Source organism: Ambystoma mexicanum, chromosome 10, assembly GCF_040938575.1.
Source record: "Ambystoma mexicanum isolate Mex_15411 chromosome 10, UKY_AmexF1_1, whole genome shotgun sequence".
NCBI lineage: Eukaryota > Metazoa > Chordata > Amphibia > Caudata > Ambystomatidae > Ambystoma > Ambystoma mexicanum.
In genome coordinates this window covers 1,505,169,144-1,505,193,082 of record NC_090932.1, presented here as the reverse complement: position 1 = coordinate 1,505,193,082, position 23,939 = coordinate 1,505,169,144, and the positions used below count along the sequence as shown (strand labels likewise).

Here is a 23,939-nt window from a genome sequence, read left to right as displayed (position 1 = left end):
AAAAGAAATTCCCTAGGTCATCTCCCTCCTTGTAAGGTTGTAGGACTCACTGGGGAATACTGGGTTTTACCTGAACGCAATCTGATGGTTTGCCAGGGTTTAGGACTTCCTCAATGACTGCCATAGTTACAGGGAGAGTGATGGTTTTGTCTGACTTCCCTCTGGATCTTGAGTCTGAAATAAATTCAGAGATGGTTTCAGATCCCTGCTCCAAACCTTTTGGGCTTCCAGGAAGCTGTTCTGGGGGCTACAATGTGGGCTTGGTCAAGACAGCTGGAAGATGTATGGCAGTTAACCCATGACCTACAAGTGCTGCTCCTAACCCACTGGGCCGGATATAGCTGTGTGGATATCTACCCTTCGGAATAAGGTGGTCCCACTGCTTCAAATGGTATGTGGATAAAGGAAGGGTATCAAGGAGGAGTTGATTCTGGAAAAACAAGTCCTGATGTTTAATAGGGATGCTAGTTTTGCCAAAGATACATTGTTTTGCTACTGAGACTCAATCTTGGTCTTCTGCCTGTACAATAATCTTCTCCCCAGTGAGTGGAAATAGTATGAGGAGCATAAGCGTCTCAACTTTTCTCAGTTGAACTATCTCCCATTCCTCACACCATATGTGAGACAGGCATGGTGACAAGAGACAGACAGACTCAGAACATATTTCAAAACCTTTATTTAAAATTTCAGGGTTGGTGTAATGCCCATATAATCCTAACTCTAAAGAGATGTTTCCCTGAAATTATGCTTCGAAGGGCCATCGATGTCAGAAAGTCCAAATAAAGTCTTTCTGTGTATAAACCTATGCTTGTCCTCACTCTATACAAAAAATATTTTTGGGGGCTGGGGGGGGGGGGGGGGGGGGGACTTTTGCAATAAATGAAAAGTAGTGGTTCAACAGAAAAATAGGAAAAAACAGGGTTGGTTTCCAGTGGCCTTCTTGCCAGGCGTGGTTTTAAGCTTACCAAAATGAGTTCAATCAAACAGGACTGATTGCAAGAGCTTTGCCACATGATCCTTGCAATACATTCAAATGCCTTCAGTGTCTTCGAGTTCCTTAGGGTTCCCTTCCCTAAACTTCAGCTTGTTCAAGTTTTAAACAGCACAAAAGAAATGTATAAGAGTTCTCCTTTTTAAGCTTCTCAGGATTCCCTTCCCCATGCTTCAGTCCTTTCAACACTATAAAGCAAACCAGCTTGGCCGGGCCTCTTAGGGTTCCCGTTCCCAAGCACAGGCCTCTTCCAAGTTTTCAACACAAAACATAATTATGTCACAGTTCCTTTTAGATTTCCCATGGAGCTCTACCCCAAGCTTGGGCACCTTTTGTTTCAAACACAGATTCCGTTGGTCTGGATATGCCTTTTCCTTATTTACAGCTTTTCTTAGATACAGTCTCCCCATGAGGTAGAATCAGAGGCTTTCCTAAAAACGCCAGGCTTTGCTTTTCCTCAGAGTTACCACTCTGATCCTTTGCCCCTCTCTTTATTTCTTACTTGTACTTTCCTTGGTACCTTTTTATCTTCACGTGTTTCTCGTGCACACTTGCATTATTTTTTATTCTTTTTAGTTTGTTGTGCACACTTGCATTGTTCTTCCCCCTATACTTCTTCTGTGCCTTATGCACCTTCCTGCTGTATTGTGCTTCCTGTACCCTTCTGTTCCATTCACTTCTGTCTTTGGCCGTGCCCAATTGCACTTCTTATCCTTTGCTGTGTGCCCTGGCACCTTTAAACAGTTATTTATTTATTTTTTATTTATTTTTTATTATTTGTTATAGCTGGTAAACCAACTTTTCAAATATTACATACATTTTCATAAAACATGATGAATACATTTATACTCGGGCGTTGCTTAAACCTATTTGTACAGAATTACAACAACAGAGTATATATACATAGTTTCTCGCAACTTGAATTTCATATGCCGGTCACTTTTCACTTTTATCCAATTTATTCGGATTTGGTTTCAGGAAAAATTAAATTTAAAAATTGTACAATTGCAATCTGTATAGTTATTCACGGATTAGAGAATATAAGATTCCATACTTGTGTGCAGTCTGTGGTGCTCTTAACAAGCAATTTTTCCCCAAAACATTTCACTCTTATATCATATAATGCAGTGCACTCAACCATAAGATGTTGTAATGTTTCTTTTTGCTCCTTAATTTGACAGTGTCGACAGAAATTCTGTTCCTTTGATATAACTTTTCTTCTAAACAAGATCTCATTTGTTTCGTACTGATTTAATCTAAATCTTAGATATTTCTGTCGGCATGCATGTGATGGGAATTTCAGCAGATATTCAGATATAACTCCATATCTTTTGGTACCAAATGCATCAGAGTTGAAGTCTTTGAGTTTTGTACAAAGTTCCATATTCCTGATCCAGTCAGCTTGATGAATTTTATTTTTTGCACGATCAGGATTTGTCAGAAGAAGCTCAATCGATACCGAGGCATCGGATGCTTCATTTAAAGTGTGATTTCTCCACTTTGTTGATATGCCATTTTTTGCTGTTAATAAATTTTGGGCCAGTACATTTAGAAAGGTAGGTTTCTCTAACCCCTCCAGCATTTTTCGTAGAAGGGCACACTGCTTCCATAATGCATGAGCATACAGAGACACCAATCCCAGTTCAGATCTTAATATAGCCAGTGGTGTTCCAGGCGAAAGTGATAATACTCCTTTCCAATATCTAGCTTCTACACTGTCCCAAAACTTACGGTTTTGCGGCACCAGGCCCTCAACTCCGTATAACACAATTGGTATTACCTTGGATTTATAGAAGGACACAACATGTTTCAATGTGAACTTCCCATATTTTCTTAGGAGAACTTTCGATTGAGATATCAAGGCACTCAATTTAACTCTAATTTCGATGGTCATAGTGCTTAGAGTTTTCTTGTGCTCAATATACACTCCAAGATATTTATATTTCACAACTTCAGTCAATACACAGTTTTGAAGGGACCATTTTGGATGATATTTTTTCGATATATTGGTATTCCAAACTAATATTTGGGATTTAGCTGTGTTGATCACAAGATTGTTTGCCATTGCGTATGAACCTAATTGGTTTAGCATATTTTGCAGGCCAATGGGTGTACGAGACAGTAATACCAAATCGTCTGCATATAATAAATAGGCCACCTTTTGGGATCCTATACGGGGCTCATCTACTACACAGTTCATTAGGACAGGACCTAAATCGAGAATGAAGAAGTTAAACAGGAATGATGCAAGAGCACATCCCTGTTTAACCCCTCTATGTGTAGAGATGGCTGGTGATAATTTCCCTTCCATGTTTAGTTTGACTCGCATAGATGTTGCCGTATGTAGTAACATCACCAGATTTACTAGCGATGTTGGACACTGATGTTGTCTGAGTTTAGCTAGCAGCATAGCTCTATCTATATAGTCAAAGGCAGATTTGAAATCCATGAACCCCAAATATAGTCGGAGTCGGCTATCAGCTTGCTCAGATTGTATCATTGTTAGGGCTAGGATGTTTGGTATCGTGCCCATACCTTTTACAAAACCAGACTGGAAAGGGTCCCTTAGGCAGTTTTTATCCACCCACTCATTAAGCTCTTTTAATATAATTCTACTAAATATCTTGGCAGGAACATCCAATAAAGAAATTGAGCGATAGCTCATCGGTAGTTGACGGTCACCTTTTTTGTAAATCGGAACTGTGATTGCTTCCGTCCACGTTTTGGGTAATTTCTGATGTTTATTTATAGCAGAGAATATTTTATAGAGAATGGAACTCCAAACTTCGGGATGTTTTTTCATCATGAAATTTGAGATCCCGTCAGGGCCCACGGCACGTGAATTGCTTGCGGTCATAATTAGTTGTTTTATTTCCTTTTGATCAAAACGGAGCCAGAACCTCAGCTCATCTCGAGAAATTAGTTTAGGGACCGTGCTTAAAGGTAATGCATATAATAGTTGGAAATGTTCTATCCACTGGTGTACCTCAACTGCTGTTGTTTGTAGATCTAATTGGCGGACATTGTTTGCTTGGTTTAATATGGCCCACATTTTTTATATATTTTTACCAGCTAAAGTTGACAGCATAATAGCTCCATCTTTCTGGTTAAGTGAGGCTCGATGTCCTTTTAGCCAGTTGTTATAATTCAAGCGCACTTTTTTTATAAGGACCATTCTGACAGGGAGAGGATGCCTTGTTAGACTTCTCAATTCGGCACGATATGCTCTCTTCCTGATGAATATTGATCCATCAAAAATATGAATATGCCTTTCTCCTTGTGTGTTCGAAGTTTTTTGTTGACTATACATTTGAATGACATTACTATATGTTAAACCTTTGTCAGATGTTTGCCAATTGTTTAAGTTGTTTGAATCATATAGAATTTAGTTAAAGTGCAACAGGGCATTCTCCGTCCATCATAGGCGCTTCTTCCCACCATTTACCACAAAACATCCACCTTTCGCTGTCTTTGGTTTGTTATCAATAGCTTCTGCCATTACTTGCCACCTAGGGCACAACATATTATGGTCACTTGCCACAGTTGGTGACACACAAAAAGAGCACATCACTTTCCATAGTGCAGGGTTTACATAAATGAAATCAATTGTAGAGACGGAATTACCTCTCTTCCAGGTCGGTGCGGGTGGAATATCTGTCTTAAACGCTCCATTCAAAACTTGCAAGTTTCTAAGGCCAACCATAGAATTCCACTACAATAGCCTTTCACTCTTTTGCACACCATTTGTTGCAAAGCAGTTCATATTCAAGTCTCCCGCTAAAATGAAATGCACAATGCTTTCATCAGCAGAGACTATATCAAATAATTTGTTAAAATCCCTAAAGAAACACTCAGATGAGATGGCTACTGGGTTCCAATATATATTCAAAATCGCGTATACATCACCATTGATCACCGCCCTTACAAGTAACATATGCGCATTTGGCATTGCCCACAGATTTGACGAAGATCCTGGTTCATCTTTCAAGGCCACCAAGAGACCCGCTGAGGGTCTACCTACTACAGGCTTCCGAGCTGGGTTCAGATGTATCTGGTATCCTGACCAGACTATAGGACTTAATAACCAGGTCTCTTGGAGTAGAATCGCATCAAATTTACATAATCCACTCTCATCATTATTCAACAGGTGTTTAAATCCCCGCGAGTTCCAGCTGACCAAAACAAGAGGAATATAGTTTGGCGAGCTAGTTCGAGTTTGTATTACAGCTACAAACACAAGAATTCCTCTCTTGTGATCGTTGCCTTGTGTCTTGATCATTCAACGTTGTCGTTTTCACCTTTGCCATAGATTCCATAGTACTTGGCACATCTGGTTCTATTGCACTATCCATTTCTATACTGAGCAAGAAGCCCAGATCGAACAGAGGTTTTGGCCTGCCATACCAGATTGCGAATTGCTTTAGATTGCATCCACACCCGCACTGCGTTTAAATTTTGATTGGATGTGAATTCGACCAGAGTCAAATCTGCAGATGTAATATCTTCTAATGATGGAATATCAGAAAAAATTGCTAAGATTGGTCCACGGTTCAAATCATATTGAGTACATGGAGCTGGCCTACATTTTAAGATCATGGAACACAAGGCCGATCGAGGGATAGCTTTTTCAATTCCCGTAGTGTCCTGTGTTTTTACTCGCTTGCCAGATGCCACATTACTCCTGTTTTTCATATTCGGAGCCAATTCCCCTAGAGCATCTTTGATGAGTGATATTACTTCTTTAGAGAAATCATTGGATAAACTCGATTGTGAACAAGAAGCCAATTTAGAAGTAGCTACACGTGTAATCACCGTTGGAGGTTCAATTTCCACACTTACTGGGGCAGTAACAGATGTTATAACTCCTGGATTCATAGAGACAGACCCCCCAGTCTCAATTTCCTTCGGGACTTCTTTCACGATCCCCACAGATTTTTCACCACTAACAATAGAGCTACAATGCAAAGTGGTTGAAACTGGTCCTACGAGTGGAGAGATAAAATGTCCTTGCATATAGGCATCTACTGCCTTCCGTATTTCAGATCTGTGGGCCCTTACATCCTCCCTTCTGTCCAGGGTTGTGTCCACACTTTCACTGAGGTTACTTGTTCTAATTACAGGTACTGTGTCTTGCTGTTGTAACCTCCGCGGCTCAGTCTGCGAAATTTCTTTTACCAAGGCATCTAATGGTGAGTATGGTTGAGTTCTAACTTTCTTAGATGCATTAGGGATCTCATTTGGCTCAGAATCGTTCGTTGTTAAGTTTTTTTTGTGCAGAGCGTTTTTTCAAAAAAATTGGGGCGATCTTCATGTTCGATTTTGCTATGACCGCAGACCCACCTTCATTCAATGTTGATTTAGTGACCGTCTTTGATCTAGCTTTCAGAAAAATGGGAGCCAAAGTAATTCCCTTCTTTAGATTTGGCAGTACTTGGACCCCATCTAGTTTGTCTAGACACTTTTCTGTTTGTTATCCCTTTGAAAACATACTTTGATTCACCTCATTTCTAATAGCGCAAGGTTTCTTTTTGGCTTCGTGAATGACTTGTGGAGGTCTTTCTCGATTATATTTCTTCTTAGCACCCCCTTCCTTTACCTGTGGTCTATCCGGAGATCACAGTTCAATAATTTCCTGATCATCCTCTGCCACTGATGGTTGTGAGGTTCCAATTTTCTTCAGGAATAAGTTGGTTGCAGAGTTATTTTGTTTTCCTCGCTGTTGTTTGTTTGGCTTTTTCTCCAGATTTTTTTTCATTTGAGATCTTTTTTCTTTGATTCTTTTTGCCCGTCTTGCTTCCCTCTTTCGGATTTTTTTTTCCCACCTTGGTGTGTTCTTATGGGACTGGTTTCTTCCATTACTCCCTCTTGGGAATCCAACTGAATCTCAATGTTTGCCACTAGAGGTTTCTCCACTGAGACCACGTCAAAAAGATCGTCTTTCACATTCGCCAGTCTCATAAATTCTTCTAGAGTTGACGCTGAAAGAGATGTATCATTCTCATGTAGAGGGACTGCCTCTTTATGCTCTAGTTTCGCCTGTTCTTGCAAATTCATATTATGTATTTGCAATTGAGCTAGTAGGGCTTTGTTTACAGCTCTATCATCCTCTTCTGATTTATGGATGTCTGCAATGGACCTCTGGATTGCTGAAATGTCCAGCCCTTGTTTGATAGACTCCAACTGCATCGACTGTAATTTTGGCAACACACTTGAATTTACAGCATTACAACAGCCCACTATGGAGCCGTCCAATACAGCCACCTCTTTTGTCAATTCCATCATGGATCCAGATTGGATTTGTACTTTGGATTTCAGAAGCTCGAAAACAGAGACCAGCGAATTCAACACATAACTAAGCGCAGTTAATGTATTAACATTCGCCTCAGTCCCCTCAGCCAAGATTGCCTCCCGAGCTTCACTTGGATCGATGACAATTGATGTTTCCATCGGTGGATCGTCCTGCCCCACACTGATAGATTCTGGATTGTTTTCTATGCCTGACCGATTCAGATGGCTCAAAATGGGGATACTTGTGTCTAGAGTAAGTGGGGGACTCATAGTTTCATCAGGCTGTCTATCGACTCTTAAGGGACTTGAGGATGTGTTAGTATCTCTATGAATTATTTTTTCATGTATCACTTTATTTACCCCAAAATGTTCCTCTATTTTTTTCTGAATTTTTGTTGTTGTTGTAGTATATTCAAGTCCCTTTTTCCAGTTGTCAACTAGGGTGGATTCAGAGCCCAAGGCCCCCATACATCTCACCGGCGTAGAAACACTTGGAGAACAAGAGTCAGCATGCACTAGTGCTTGAGTTTGCAACCCTAACACCCCCACCTCCATGGTTTGACCCCCACTATGATCTTCTATGGAGCCTCTAGCACTATTATTTGGCAGGCATGTTGTCATTTTCGACTCCTCCCATTCCGGGGCTCTAGGATCATCATGTAGTGAGCTACTCCTTAATTTCATTGGACCGTTTATTCTTATATATATATACCAGAAAAGAAATGGGGGGGAGGTAGAAGGCTGTGGGTAAGGAATGGTATGGGAGGGGGAAATTTCTGTCTTTCCCAACACATGTTACTGTAGACAAAGGTAATGTGTCCAGCTCTTCTTGTTTCCCACGTGAGATTAGAACGCTTGGGAGCCGAGCGTGGAAGTGAAGCGGCTGAAAGGCTAGTAGCCCACAGTCGCTGCCCAACGCTCTTCCTGCTTCCCACGCGAGGGTCCAGTGCACGTTGGAGCTGAGCTGAGCGGCTCAAAGGCTAATAGCCCGCAGTCGCCGCCCAGCGCTCTTCCTGTTTCCCACGTGAGGGTGCAGTGCACGTTGGAGCTGAGCTGAGCGGCTCAAAGGCTAATAGCCCGCAGTCGCCGCCCAGCGCTCCTCCTGCTTCCCAGGCGTAGGTGCAGTGCACGTTGGAGCTGAGCGGCTCAAAGGATAGGAGCCCAGAGTCACCGCACGGAGCTCCTGTTACTCCCCACACATGCTGCTTCTAATGACCGCAGTGATCGTACGGATCGCAGGAGTTGTACTAAATTATTGTTAAACTTGCTCTTAGCGTTCTAAAATTTCCGCCGCGATTACAGCAGCGTTGTCAAGGAGTTCAGTTTCTCTCAGTTCAAATAGTCCCTAGCAAATGTCAATGTAGTGGCTACAATTCAGTTCAATGCCGATTTACCTGGTAGCATGAAAGGTGGATCACGGTTCCCCGCTTAGCCTTAGCCGACTGCACTGACTGCTTCCACTTGCACACCACTTGCGCTCCGCTTCGCGGTCCTGGGAGTTTTTAACTCCTTCACCTCCAGTAGTGGTAGACAGCGAGGTAGGACTTCCCAACAGATTTTTGCACAGAATTCAGCCCGAAAAGATTGGAGACTGCAATGACTGCTTCCACTTGCACACAACTTCACTCCGCTTCGCGGTCCTGGGAGTTTTTAACTCCTTCACCTCCAGTAGTGGTAGACAGCGAAGTAGGACTTCCCAACAGATTTTTGCACAGAATTCAGCCCGAAAAGATTGGAGACTGCAATGACTGCTTCCACTTGCACACCACTTCGCTCCGCTTAGCGGTCCTGGGAGTTTTTAACTCCTTCAGCTCCAGTAGTGGTAGAAAGCGAGGTAGGACTTCCCAACAGATTTTTGCACAGAATTCAGCCCGAAAAGATTGGAGACTGCAATGACTGCTTCCACTTGCACACCACTTCGCTCCGCGGTCCTGGGAGTTTTTAACTCCTTCAGCTCCAGTAGTGGTAGACAGCGAAGTAGGACTTCCCAACAGATTTTTGCACAGAATTCAGCCCGAAAAGATTGGAGACTGCAATGACTGCTTCCACTTGCACACCACTTCGCTCCGCTTCGCGGTCCTGGGAGTTTTTAACTCCTTCACCTCCAGTAGTGGTAGACAGCGAGGTAGGACTTCCCAACAGATTTTTGCACAGAATTCAGCCCGAAAAGATTGGAGACTGCAATGATTGCTTCCACTTGCACACCACTTCGCCATTAAACTGTTATTTTCTTTCTCCATGCTCACTCGCACCTTTTCCTTAATTCCTTTGAGGTAGCTTGCCCTCTCTTGACTTTCTTGTGCACCCTCGCACTTTCCTTTTTCTTTGCTTCTGTCCGCTTTAACTTCACATTCGGGCCACTAGCCTTTGCTTTCAAATCCTTTTACTTTCTGTCCTCTTTATTTCTGCACTGCTTGCGTGCACCATTTTCTTTCTGTTACTTTCTTCCACTTGCTTTCTCTCTTTCTACTTTCTGCTTCTTGCTTTTCGCTTCGTGAAGTTTTATCAATCTTGCTTTCCACCCATTTCTGCTGCAGCCACCCGCACGCTCCCGAATTTCTTTCTCTGTTAAATGAAACTTGCTGCGTACCATTGCTCTGGTGAACGGTCTCTCCGGGATGCTTTGGGTCGAGCGCAGGGTCTCACCACCTGCCCCTCAGACATCCTTGGGCCTGGCACACGGCCCAAGGGAACGAGCATTTGCACAGACTCAGCCAGCAGGATCCCAGCTGCCTTGCTTGGGCTTGCAGGAGACACAGCTGCACAGTCATGCTGCATCCCTCCTCACACACCGGGCCAGCATTGCAGCACGGTGGTCTCCTCCGGGTCCTCCTTCCTGCAGCTCCAAGCTTTGTGGCTTCTCAGGTCCAAAGTGCCTCTCCAACTCGCTCCTGCATATGTGTGAAACCACACTTTTTATAGTGAAAAAGACAGTCAACTGGAGTCCGGTGTAAATGGTCACTATTAACAGCCTGACCCTGCCTGATAGCTCAAGTTCTTTCTACGGTAGGTTGCTTTTCTTTCCCCCATGTTATTCCTATGGGTAATCTGTACTGATCTTGGTTGCCTCTTACTCATCTCAGTATTTGTTGGCAATTGGGAGGGAGACATGGGGTGAGCTGGGAATTGGCATTTATAGGCTGTCTCATTACAAGTTGATTAATAAGGGACAGGGGAGACCCCCTGGCTTTAGTTTGGTAGACAAAATGTGATTACTTTTGTATTCACTTACTCCCTTTCTTACTCAGCCTGCCATGTGACCCTGGGTCTGTATAACCTTTCCTATGATCTGAACTGGGGAAAAACAAAGAAGTGTTGGAATTGAGATTATGCCTTTTTCTTATCTGGCTTTCTCCTTTCCTCAGGGTTGTTCTGGGAAAATCAGTGTGAGTCTCTCTCTGGGGTTAGGGGTAAGGGGACCTGCATAACCCATAAAAGCTTATGGGAGCTCTTCACCTGTCGTTCCATTAAAATACTGCGTCTCCTAGGGTTTTCTCCTGAAGGCAACCCTGGTTTCCCCTACCCAAGTGATCCGCCCTCACTTGTCCACACCCAGGGTTGGGATCCAAAGGCGATGGCCCTCTCCTGGCCACCTAAATAGAGAATTATCTGTGTCTACATGGGAGAATAACTCTAGGTTTCTCACACTCCTCAAAAAGGCTGATGAACACTTCAAAATCGTCACCTAGAAGGCAGTACCCAATACAAATTTCATGGAGGATATCCTTAAGGAAAAGGTCCCAGTCAGTCAGGCAATTCCCCTCCTGAACTCATGAAAGAAACACCTGGCTCCCTCCTCACATACACCCTCTCTCACTCAGGCTGTCGACTCCTTGGTTGTAACAACCACCAGACAAAAGGGCAGGGTAGCACTGTCCTTGTAAGTCTCCTCTGGACAAGGATTGCAAAAAGCTTTATGCTCTGGGCAAATGGATCATCGCCTCGGCTGCATTCTGCACTCGGATCACCAATAATACCACACTCCTTGCGAGATATAGCGATGCCCAATGGGGTCTTGCGCAGGAAGGTCTTAAGAATGTCCCAGAACCTACCTGCACCCAACTCTTAACAGTGGTGGCTGAGGGGCGTCAGATGATTTGTATTTATTTTGGTTTATATAGCGCTTTACACCAAAGTGCTGCACATTTTAACAACAGGATACATAAGACAATAACATTATAACAGTAACAGTAGAAGCAATTTACAAATTTAGAATCCGACCAACAAAACAATAAGTAGAGCAATTAACTGGAAGAGAGAAGGAGAGTAGTACAGTAGAACTGAGAGGGAGAGGGGGAGGTGAAGAGGGGGAGGAGGGAAAGGGTGGGGTGAAGGGTGAGAATGGGGGGAGGGAGAAGATCAATGAGAAAGGCAAGGAGGGAGGGGAGAAGGAAGAAGGGAGGGGTTTCAAGGCAGGGAATGGAGAAGTAGAGATTTGAGGGAAGTTCGGAATGAGTAAAAGGTGGAAATAGAGCGTAGTGAGAGAGGTAAGGAGTTTCAGTGTAGGGGGGGCTAGGAGATGGAAGGAGCGGAAACGGGATGATGCAGAACACCCTCAAGAACACTCTGGATTCGGCTGAGACGGCTGGACCTGTTTTCACACAAGAAACTCTGTTAATGCGCCACGCATGGCTCAAAAACTCAGGATTTAAGCCAGAGACTCGGACTTCTCTCATAAAGAGCCTGTGGAAGACTCTGCTCTCTTCGGTAAGGCGATCGATGAGGCCCTTGAAACTGCAAAAAAAGAGCATTAGACTCTAAAATCTTTAAACCAGATCTCTGCCAAGCCCTTTGTCCAACGAGGTGCCTTTAACACTGGCTGGCTCTTTCATGGGCAATCCTTTCCCGCTCTTCCCAAGGGAACTACGGAACAGGGGAGGGGCTACTTGGTTTTCCAGATAAGGTAATTCCTGCGGCTTCCAGTCCCCTCAAAAGCAGGGATTTCGGCACAGAAAGGGTATAGGGATAAACTTGGCAGTACGGATCCCCTCCCAGGTCTCCCCGGTCGAGGATGGATTCACATCTTTTACCTACGCATGGGAGTGCATCACTTTGGATCAGTGGGTACACAAAACATTCGCCCACGCTTACTGCATAGAATTCCTAAAACCACCCTGCTACCGTCACCCAAGAGCAGACGACTGTCAACAGAACATCTGCATATCCTGCTAGAAGAGATCCAGATACTTCTAGAAAAGGGAGCTATTATGGTTGTCCCTCATCTTCAGGTAAACAAGGGTATTTATGCAATATACTTCCTTGTACCAAAAAATAATGTAACCATGTCCTGCAAACAAGTATATCAAACCTCCAAAGTTCAGGATGACAACTCTTCCGAAAGTAATCCAACTGCTGCAACAGGGGGATTACATGGCCACCTTCAATATGAAAGATGCCTATTCTGATATCAGTGTTGCCAGCACACAGAAGGTACCTCAGGTTCAAGATAGAGAACACTCGCTATCAGTTCAAGGTACTCCCCTTCGGCATTGCCTCAGCTCCAAGGGTATTTACAAAGGTACTAACAGTAGCGGCAGCTCACCTGCGCAGGCAGTGCATTCCAGTGTGCCTTTATCTCGACGACTGGCTCATAACTGGAGACTCGTACGGAACGTATCTGAAGAACACTCAAAAAACAGTAGACCTCCTTTTCAATCCCTCATTCTCAATCAATGAGAAGTCATGTCTGGTCCCCAGTCAAGTCAAGCAGTTTCTAGGGCACTAATTCAGACAGAAGACGACCTTGTCTTCCCCTTCAACGAGAGGGTTCAAAACCTGTTGTTCTAGATCCCTCAGTATGTAGCCAGTATCCCGATAACCGTGCAGAAAGCCATGCGGCTACTGGGGATGATGGCATTCTGCATCTTCCTGGTACCACATGCCCGTCTGCGCATGCGTCCCATGCAGGAGTGGCTCTCAAGCCAATGGTGTCAGGCAAGTGGTCAGTGGGATGATCTTGTTTGGCTAGACTGCCCTCATTCAGTCTCTGCGGTGGTGGTCAAAGGAAAACCCTCTAAAGGGGAATTCCTTCACCACCCCCGCAGTAGTAGCCACCCTCACAATGGACCCATCTGTCAGGGTGGGGAGCACACCATCTACAAAAACAGCACACAGCATCTGGTCTCCATCAGTAGCATCCGAACATATCAATCTGTTGGAACTACTGACGTTGTTCAAAGCACTAAAATCCTTCCAAACACACCTACACAGGGAGACCGTATTTGTCCTCACAGACAGCACCACGGCCATGTGCTATCCGAACAAGCTGGGGCACTCACTCTCCAGGGCTATCCAAACTGTCACAGAACATTTGGAAGCGGGCACTCAAACACATGTTCCTACTATGACATGTTCCAGGGGAACACAATCTTCTGGCAGACTTGCTCAGCAGAGACTTTCACCTACCCATAGAACACGAGTGGTGCTTGCAAGAACATATTCTACTCAATGTCTTTGCAGAATGGGGTCATGCAGACATAGATTTGTTCCCGACTTTGGAGACTGCCCAATGCCCAGATTACACCTCCAAGCACCCTCAAACAGTCCAAAGGGAACGGTCTCTGGATAACATGGTCTGGGAAATTTGCCTGTTTTCAACTCTCTAAATGCAGCACCTTGCTGCCCTCTGTGCGTACACCACATCTCCCTGCAAGGTTCTATGGTGGAACATTCCTGCAATGAAGGCATTCATGGAAGGGGTAAAGCGACTTTACCCTCCTATTTCTAACCCAACTCCCGGATGCCAAATTCCGGATGGGACTTTAATGTTGTTCTCACAAGATTAAGGGGACCTCCTTTTGAGCCAATTCTTAAGGCCAGTGTTAAGGCCCTCCCCTATAAGACTGCCTTCCTAGTGGCCATTACCTCTATAAGGAGAGTTATTAAACTACAGGCTGTCTCGGTTGAAGACCCATGTGGGACCATTCATAAAGACACTGTGGTACTGCACACACACCTATGCTTTGCACCTAAATTAATTTCTAAGTTCCATGTGAATCAATCCATCGAACTTCCTTTCAGAATCCCACCCATTCAGCTGAAAGAAGTTTCCATACACTAGATGTTAGGATAGCAGTGGTATATTACCTCAAAAAGCGAAACCACTAAGAAAGACAAGCCAATTCTTTGTCTCTGTTGCTGCTGGTGGAGAAGGGAACCCTGTCTCTAAATCAGCTATTTCTAAATTGATTGTTAAATGCATCACACTGTGTTACTCTTTTGTCAAGAGAGATTTACCCTTCATGCCTAGAGCTCACCCTACTCGAGACAAAAGAGCTGCTATAGCCTTTATTGGAAATGTTCCTCTTGATTCGATTTGCAATGCAGCTACATGGAGTTCTGTTCACACTTTCACTCAACATTACTGCTTTAGACACACTCTAAGTCTGATTCTCAGGTGGGACTGGCAGTGCTACGACATCTCTTTGCTACTGTTCCTTCACACATCCCACCACCAATCTCCTGGTACTGCTTGCTAGTCTATGCACAGAATGTGATTCTAATCAGATTCACAAGCATCCAAAGGCATACATTTCTCACCGTAATCGTATTTCTGATGATTGTATAAGCTTAGATTCACATGCGCTCAACCTTCCTTCTCTCTTGGGGTAGAAGGAACACCGAAATCTTACACCTTCTTTACTTCTGTACTCGCTCACGCATTCTGTAAGGCTCCCTCATGGCAGAACAAAAACAACCAGTGGGACTGCGACGCATGAAGGGTTTTTGGTCCACTACACGTCACATTAGGGATAGTGTTACAGTCACGCCCATGTCGACGTCCCTTTTCGATCTTCGAAAGAAAAATGCAATATTCTGCGATTACCACTGTCAGACTATATACACAGCACGTAAATCTAAGCAAATACAATCATCAGAAATATGATTACAGTGAGTAATGGATACCATATACTTTAAATAAGACTGAGAAAGTACCCATCATGAGCGTGAGTACAGAGGAGATGAGCAAATTCTAACCATGGAAATGATATGTCTTAGACGAAAGAAGATGCTGAGGTGACTTAACCAGTCTCTAGGGTCCCAGTGGACCCAAGGGGCAGTTTGTGGTCAACAGTACCTGGTTTCAGATCTTTGGTGGCTTGACAATGTCGAACCCGGTGTAGAACCTTGCTGCAAGCATATCCAACTCAGTTCGGGCATGTTGGCTCTTGCCGGCACAAGCAGCAAGCAGGCATGGAGCAGGGGCAAATGTGGCCACTCTGTGCGGTCAAAGGGGGGGTTCTCCATGATGCAGGTCACAGTTCAGCCAGGCTGAGTCAGCCTTTAGCTGCTGAGATGGTTCAGAGCGTGGATCCCTTGCTCGCTGCGCCATAGGGAACGAAGATGCACCTTACTGATGAGTCCCAAAAAGGCTTAAACATGTATCGGGTTGCTTGTGTTTCCATGCAGTGGGACCTGGCCTAGCAGCTCGGGCTAGATTGCTCCAATTGGTGGCAGTATCTGACTGATTTGCATATGGCTAAAACCCTTTTGCAATGACCCAGACAGGCTACTAAATGTTGGTGTTGGAGGTTGCCCAGAACAATGCCAGTGGTTGAGATGAATTCAAAACCATACACCCATCACATTTTTGGTTCTAGTTTGTCTTCCTGTGTGAGAGCGGGTATGCCCAGACGTGGGTCCTTTGCTCACTGAACCATAGGGAACCAAGCTGCACCTCACTGATCAGGCCAAACAAGGCCGAAACATGTCTGGGGTTGCTCGTGTTTCCATGCAGTGGTACCTGGCGTAGCAGTTCGGGCTAGACTACTCCCATTGGTGCAGTACATGGCTGTTTTGCATATGGCTGGACCCCTTTTGCAGTGATGCAGACGGGCGAAAAAACGTGGCATGGAAGGTTGCCCAGAGCAGTTCCAGTGGTTTAGATTAATTCAAAACCATCCACCCATCACTTTTTTGGTTCTAGTTTGTCTCCATGCGTGACATTCCAGCAGTTCGAGTCAGCAGGCAACGGTCGTCGAAGTGATGATCTTGGGGTGCTGCTGTGTGTGTTTGTGAGGTGGCCGTTTGAGGGCTAGCCAGGTAGAGACGTGGTTGTAGCCACTGACCACAGTCGGCGTGTGACTCTCCAGCGGTTTTGATTGGATCCCGGCGTCAAGCAGTGGATTCGGGCCTAGCAGGTGACGAACTAGGGTAAAATGCAGTGTCGAGCCTGTTCGAAGTGCAAGCAATAGTTCGGATTGGTGGAGTGCAAAAGCCAGCACAGGGGTCTTTCCTTTTATTCAAGGTGCGGCAGAACAGAGAGCTTCAGCTGGTCTGATCCTCTGGACGCTGTGAGGCCTATTTGGAGGGACTCTGATGGGATGGTTGCGTGCAGGGTCTGCTCTCCGAGCTTTAGGAGATCCCGGTACAGAGTGGCAGGTCCTGGTCCACAGCATAAATTCATCCCTGATGGGCCCTGAGAGTGGGTAGGAGGGGCAATCTATCTTCTGCTTTTGATGTCTCCCTCACTTCAGGCTGAGTGCTTTGGAAAGTATAACTTTCCCAAACGAGGTCCAGTAAGTTCTTCTGTGGTGTAATTCGAGAGTGAATCTGGAGAAGGGGTGGGAGACCCCTCATTTAAAGGCACAAGTACCTGGGTGAGTGGACTAAAGCTAGTCTGCCTTAGTGGTCCAATCCCTGCCTTTCATAGAAGTGGATTTTGACCTTCTGCCAACACACCCAAGATTCTTTGCACGAGTGGAACTGGAGGGGACAGGAAGGAGAGAGGGAGAGCGAAGCAGAGAAAAACAAAATAGTGGAATTCTCTTTTCCGTGAACATAGCCCTCCTTCCTACTCCAAAGGCACTGTTTTCCTTCACGCTGGGAACAAAGTTCTTTAGAGATGCACCATCCTGGTGTGAGGCTACTCCTTTTAAATGGGTGTGCTTTTTGATACTTGGGGCCCAGGACCACAGCCTGCTGTGCTGCCGTCTCAGGCAGAGGGTGTTACTTGCCCTCTGAGATCAAAGAGGTAGGGCAATTCAGTTTCCTGTCATGCCCTTTGGCAATCACAACTCGTATGACCAGAATACACATCACTGACTCACAGGAGCTGACAGATGCATGATATCAATATGGATGTGGCGGTCATGATCATAAGTGGCACCATGCACTATGCCTAAACTCAGGCATAGCTTTATTTTAGAGTTTATCCTGTCCTCATCATGGGTTATGATAATCATAGTTTTAGTACAGGGGGGAATGTCTTAATTGGCAGCCCTGCGCTCAGAGACTTTGCTGTCGCAGTACCTGTCGAGTTGACATCCCTGCCCTTGGATACTGCTCTGTGCCACTGGTAAAGCAGGTGCTGCAAATCAGGGTACTGATGCAGCAGAGCCCAAGTAAAAGCGTTTGCCATGGAGCCTACAAAAGGTGACTCTGATCAGAAGATTACCGTTTCAGAGATGGAGTTATCCTCATCATTTTATCTATTAATAAAACGCCAGGGCTTTGCACCCTTGCCCGATGGCAATTCCTTGCAGCTTTCCATTTCCCTGGTCTCACTGTCCGGGTCCTGGAAAGCAGTTTACTCAGTCGAATAACTTCCCTTTAGCACAGCCAAAACTGTTGGGTTTTCCAATTATCATTTTGAATGTTGTGAAATTTCAAATAACTTCAATCCTACCGGTCTTACTTTTATTGCAGTGCATCATTTTCCATGGGTCCAAAAACAAAGTGATTTTTATTGATCTCTTTTAGATGTCTTCTATGCCATCAGAGATGTTCCTTCTCGGGAGGCAAAGTGATAGCCCAAGCTCAGTATTTTCTGAAGGTTCAGGTAAAGTTCTACTTTTATATAAAACATTGTTGCATATCTTATTCTATTTCTCTGGTTATGTGCATAAACTTATGGTTCCTTGCCATGTTACCTCCATCTGCTGTACAATTATGACTGATCAGTAATGAAATTAAGTTTGAATGACCCTGAACAAATGTTATGAGTTGTTTATTTACCCATGTCACTACCAAATCAGTCATTAGCTACATGCTTGCCATGCCTTTCTCTGTTTCTTATGTTTCATATCAAATTCACATCCATGACAACATGCACACCTGCCTTCCATGGTTTTGTCTGTTTTTGCTCAGTTACTATAATTCCATTTCTGTGATGGGGGTCCATGGGTTTGATTTCTTAGGCAAACAATATATGCTTTAGTGAGACCTGACTCCTAAAATCTGAATACAAAATGTCTTGTGCATTCCCAATAATTGGTAACTCATCAACACTTTGAGGCAAGTTCCTCAAACCCGCTTTAAAATCCGTTTTATATTTGCTTTCTTCAAAATGGAATTCTATACTCCAGCAACTCCTAATTATGGTCCCAAATTAACCTTAGCCTTTTTCAGGAAAATGTGTCGCAATTCGATCACATTAACTTCTTAGCTATGTACCTACTCCTGAAACAGTCCTCATTAGGGCATTAAATGATGACAGGGCAGTACATGTTAGAGGCCAAAGGGGTAGTATGTGTAAAATGAACTCCTCTGCATCACTGTTTACAGGCATATCATGTAGTTTTCCTTCGGACTCAACCCTCTAGCCATTGCTAATTAATCTATCCATATAGCCACTTAGTCGATTAATTGGAAATATGTTCTTTTCACCTTTCCCGCCGTAGAGCACCACCATTCTTTTTGCTTGTTTTGACCCCTATCCTGATTTTTAGAGGTACGTGAAGACTTCTGATTTACTTCCCTTGCCTGATTTGCTCATTCTTATGGGAAACTGACTAGTGCTTAAGACTGTCAGTACCGAGAGACTAGGATTCTCTTTCTAAAGTCCTGTATTGTTACAATTGCACACATCACCTTATAGTAAAGTGCAGTTAGGATACTTTGTATCCTTATATTTTTGTATATAATGGCTTTTTGGTTACTTTTCATATGTGCCTAAGACAAGACGGTGGCAGCTGTGATATTTTTACAGTTTTTGTGTTTTTTTTACTGGCTACTAAAGGTGGCTAGCACACAGAGATGGCCATGCCACAATGTTGTTTTTGATTGTTCTTATTCCTTATATGGAAATGCCTTTCCTGGGGAAAGCTGTGACTTTCACAGGCTGTGTCTTCCCCAGAGGAAGGTGTCAAGATTATCTGTCTCAAAGAGACAATCCAACTCCTCAACTCATTCTAGTAGGGAGGGCTGGCTTCAGTAGTCAGACTTCGTTTCCCCTTCTTTTTGTTCCTGGTGGTCCATCGTTCCTTAAAGAGGTAGGGCCTGTCGCGGGGGCAAGCCACTATGTCTGCCTACCCAATTGGCGGACTAGTGGCCATCTTCCCAAAACAGACAAGCAGGGGAAAAGCCGGTGTGGCAGAAAAACCCCTTATCCGGTTGGTTCACAAATGATGATTCCGAAGACCACAGAAGAGCGAAATGTGAGGCAGTGGAGTAGTTGAGATTGAATCCTTGCTGTAGGTATGTAGCAGTATGCAGTAGGCAGCTAGAATGAGTTTGTGCTGACGAGGTAAGCAGGAGTTTTCAATATCCCCTTAAGAGGGAGTAGAATGAAAGAAACCCCCTCAAAGCAGTAAGAGAGCACTGAGAGCAGCAAGTTCCGAGAAGGAAACTGGGAAACAGAAAACTGACGGGGAAACTCCAATAGCGTCCGAGACACACGCGGAGAAGGAAAGCAGGGAGGAATGAGAGGGAGAGAGGCAGGGAGGAGAAGCGAGGCTGAAAGCAGCGCTGAGAGACCGGGAAACCAGGGGAGAGGGATGCTGCAGGGAATCGAAGGGAGCCATGCAAGCACTCGGAGGAGGAGTAGGAGAATAAAAGCTGCACACAAGGAAGAATTCACAGTAGGAGGTTAGTGCCTAAAAAGCGTATGACCCCTAGTAGGAAACGGGTTGCAACGTACCGTTGACTGTCGCTGGGGGAAACAAATAGCGGCATGTGGCGGCCATGTTAATAAACAACTAGACTGCTAACCCATGTTGCGGGAAAGCTGTTCCGTTCATATCAATGGAGGAACATCCAGCGCCTCCAGAGGCACCACAGGGCTGAGGAGGTGACAGAAGCGGCTGAGTCTGTCTAGTCCCAATCCACATCCTCTGGTGCCTGAAAGTCTGTTGCTGGAAAGATGTGATGACCAGTGGCTTGAATGGTAGATCTTATCATTGGTGGACTTGGGCTTGCTCCAAGCCTGAACCTTGGATAAAAGGAGGACTCTTCGACTGTTCGGCACATCATCATTGGAAACAAGATTTCTATGAAGAAGAGCAATGAAGAAGAGCAGCCCGCTGATGACTCGAAGCCGACTCTTGCAGCTGACCAGCATCGACTCCATGTTGTCTGAGTGAAGCTCGGTTCCTCTGTCCTGATCTCAAGAAGGTGTTTGTTGGTGGTTCGACCCCTGGACCAGTGGCAACATCCAGTCTGGAACTCTGCTTGAGGATCTGTATCTGCTGAGCCTTTAGAAGGGTCCCTGGACCACTGTAGGTATGGACTGACCAGCTCTATCCTGTGTTACCTTGTTGCACTCATCGTTGGTCCGAACAGAGCCTTGGAACTTTGCAGATCTTCAGTGTGTGCCATAAATTGCATGCTCCTGATTTTTCAGCCGTCTCACACCAAGGGAAGCTGTGCTGGGTCTGCTCCTGTCTTCGCCGCCTGAAGATAACCTGTCGCCGCCTGACTGTGGCGAGGCTTGTTAAAACACTCATTGAATCCTGTGAGGTGTCTTAAGGGGGTCTGCACTGCAGAAGTATTAATCTTTCCTTGTCTAGGGTCTTCTACTGGAGGTTGTCTGAAACCCATTCCTGTGCATTGTGATTGCCTGAAACGAAATCCTGACATAGCAAGTTACCTTGGCACCCGTGACCCGTGGTCCTTCCTCGACCGGACCAAGCCCAGAAGATTGTGTCCCCAACTGATTCGGGAATACCTATAGTGGTCTCTGGAAGAATCTGAGTCTGGGGGTAAGCTAACATACCGGTTTCTGTCCCCCCCCCATGTCCTCCATAAGGTTACATTGGGCATAAAGTCCTGACCCTAACTCACTCTGACCGAACCTTTTATGGTGGATCCTGGATAAATGGTCCTTCCCATGGCCTATCATAGTGTGTTGTATTGAGTTTAGTACTTGCCTGAACTTTACTTTAACTTGTATCTAACTTGGGGACTTTCAATAATCACCACTACAGCCCACTGCTTTCTTTCTACATAAATGTACCTGAACAAGTATCTACTTTGGAACTGGTGAATGTTGTAACGACACTCGGGTATGTTGTTCAGTAAGCTTTATTCAGGTTGCATGGTTATCTTAGCAAGTCCATAAAATGTTACATTGAGGATCCACCAGTACCCACCACCCAGGTCCCATCTCTCCTACTGACTGGTCTGGAACACTGAGTAGGCCATTCACCAATTCATAACCATACACATTCTATCAATGACATCACAGCCCCCCTGACATAATACACCTCATACTCACTTGCTCGGATAGAGACTCATGAAACAGATGCCACAGTGGAAATATCTATTGATTGCTGCCTCTTCTAATGATTCCAAAAGGTTTTGGGAGTTCATGGCAGGAGGGCCCCCTTACAGAAGAGAGCAGACATTGAGGGGAACACATGTGGAGGCCAAGGCCTGGGTCAATCATTTCTCATCCCTGTATGCGGGCCCTGCGACTAAATTTATTATTGGGGAGCGGGGCCCATTGATTCAGTTCTCATTAAGGGAGGTGAAGGATGCGACCAGCCAACAAGCGCTCAATAGAGCCCCGGGCCCAGATGTGGTTCCTGTGGACCTTTATAAGCGGGTGGTGGATCTGTGGGCCCCATTGTTGACAATTTGCTTTAATTCATTTTTGCAAACTGGAGAACTCCTGTATTCATGGAAAAATGCCATCATTTATCCTATATTTTAAAATGATTGCAGGAGCCCCCTGGCCTACAGATCCATATCACTCCTGGACACCTCTTTTTAAATGTTTGCCCGCATTTTACTGGGTTGCATCAAGGAATGGATCTCAACCCATTCGGTGCCCACACATTCAGTATGGCTTTACACCAGATTTGGGGACCCGCGATCAAGCCCTCAATTTGTATTTGGTGGGGGCGCAATCAGTTTTTGTAAAGGATGAAGCAATCTATTTGGCCTTCATGGACCTAAGCAACACCTTTGATGAGATAAATGGAGCAACGCTCTGGTCAATGCTTGAGCCCATGGGGCGTTCAATTGAGTTACTAAGTGTCTTGCAACTGGTGCATGGCGGTACTAGGGCTTGCGTTCACTTTGGAGAGCAGGGATGGTGCACTAGATACTTTTGAGGTTGAAACAGAAGTTTACCAAGGATATCTTCTGGCGCCGGTTTTATTTACCTTCTACATTAATGGCCTTTTATAAGGCCATTATTGATTCCAGCACAGATTTCCCCCGGGTTGGAAACAAATTGTACCCCCTGCTAGCTTACACGGATGATACTGTTCTAATCACCCGGACACCCCAATGCTCTCCAGAAACATATTAATGTCTATACTGATTTTATGACAAATCAAGACTTGAAAATAAATTCCAAAATGTCAGCAGTTATGGTATGTACTGCTGGGAGGTGAAGATCATCGAGATGCATGGAATATTCAGCAACATTTCTGTTATTCTGCGGGTGAAGGCATTTGACTACCTGGGCGTCTGATTTGCTGAGAACTGGAAGGGGGTGGCACATATACATAAACAAGGAATCAAATTGAGTCTGGCATTGCGGAGTGTGAAGAATCCTATGGAACCCTCACTGAAACCCTGCCTAAAGTTTCAGACGCTTCCTGATCCTGACTTTGGGGGTGTCCTGATCCTGACTTTGGGGGTGGTGTACTGTGGGAGGATCATTTGGAAAGAGACAAGGCCCACGGTGGTGAGATACCATGGGATGAGACGCAGTATTTGTCCTCTGAAAGGCAGTGCCTTTGTGGGTTGCCAAAACAAGTGATGGCATATTGCCATTAGTGTCCCTGATTCACATGTCCGATCTGTAACCTGGAGTACAAGCTCTGGAAAATCTGAGCAAACCTTGTTAATAAAAAAGATCTTTCAAGAATAAATACCCTCCTTACTCCGCAAGGTATAACAAAAGGATCTAGAGAAAATGCCTTAAGTCAGATGTTTTCCTCTGTAATGACCAATCCTAACAGTCCATATTTTAATAAGTTTACGGGAAATAAATGTACCTTTTTAAAAATAGCTCCGAGGTTAAAAAAAACGAACTTTACTGAAGGGTACTACAAGTCCCATAATCCCAGAAGGGGCAAGGAAAAGGGCTGTAGAGGCAAGCTGTAGCAGTGGCCGGGCAATCAAGCCTAACAGCCCACACCTGAATGAACCTGGGAGGCATAAGAGGCCCCCTCTGGTGCAGGCAATTGAAAGGAGTGTAACGAGCTGGAACTGAGACTGAAATGTGAGCTGTAGCAGAAGGAAGAAGGCACAAGGCTGGCAAACCAAGTATAAGTGGAAGAACAAGAAGAGCATCCTGTTCCCCCAAACACTGAAGTGCAGAGGCTGCGCAGCGGAAGACTTGTACGAGAGCTGTCTTTCTCTGTGTGAGCCTAATAGCTGTGGTTGCCGAGTTGTGATAGGGCAGGAGACTGAGGCAAGAAGCAATTGATAAGCTGTGGGTCTCTGGAGTGAGAAGGCCTCCCTGACCGTGTGGCCGGACCAGAGG

At 44.9% G+C, this 23,939-nt stretch overlaps 1 protein-coding gene across 3 annotated transcripts in view; it reads left to right on the top strand.

The window, feature by feature from the left end:
- Window positions 1-23,939, top strand: part of MPHOSPH9 (M-phase phosphoprotein 9) — a 1,008,430-nt gene that overhangs the window by 280,922 nt on the left and 703,569 nt on the right. For all 3 annotated transcript variants that reach the window (XM_069619661.1, XM_069619663.1, XM_069619662.1), the window contains one exon: window positions 17,981-18,059. In XM_069619661.1, the coding sequence (XP_069475762.1) occupies window positions 17,981-18,059 (79 nt within the window). The remainder of the gene's footprint in view (window positions 1-17,980; window positions 18,060-23,939) is intronic.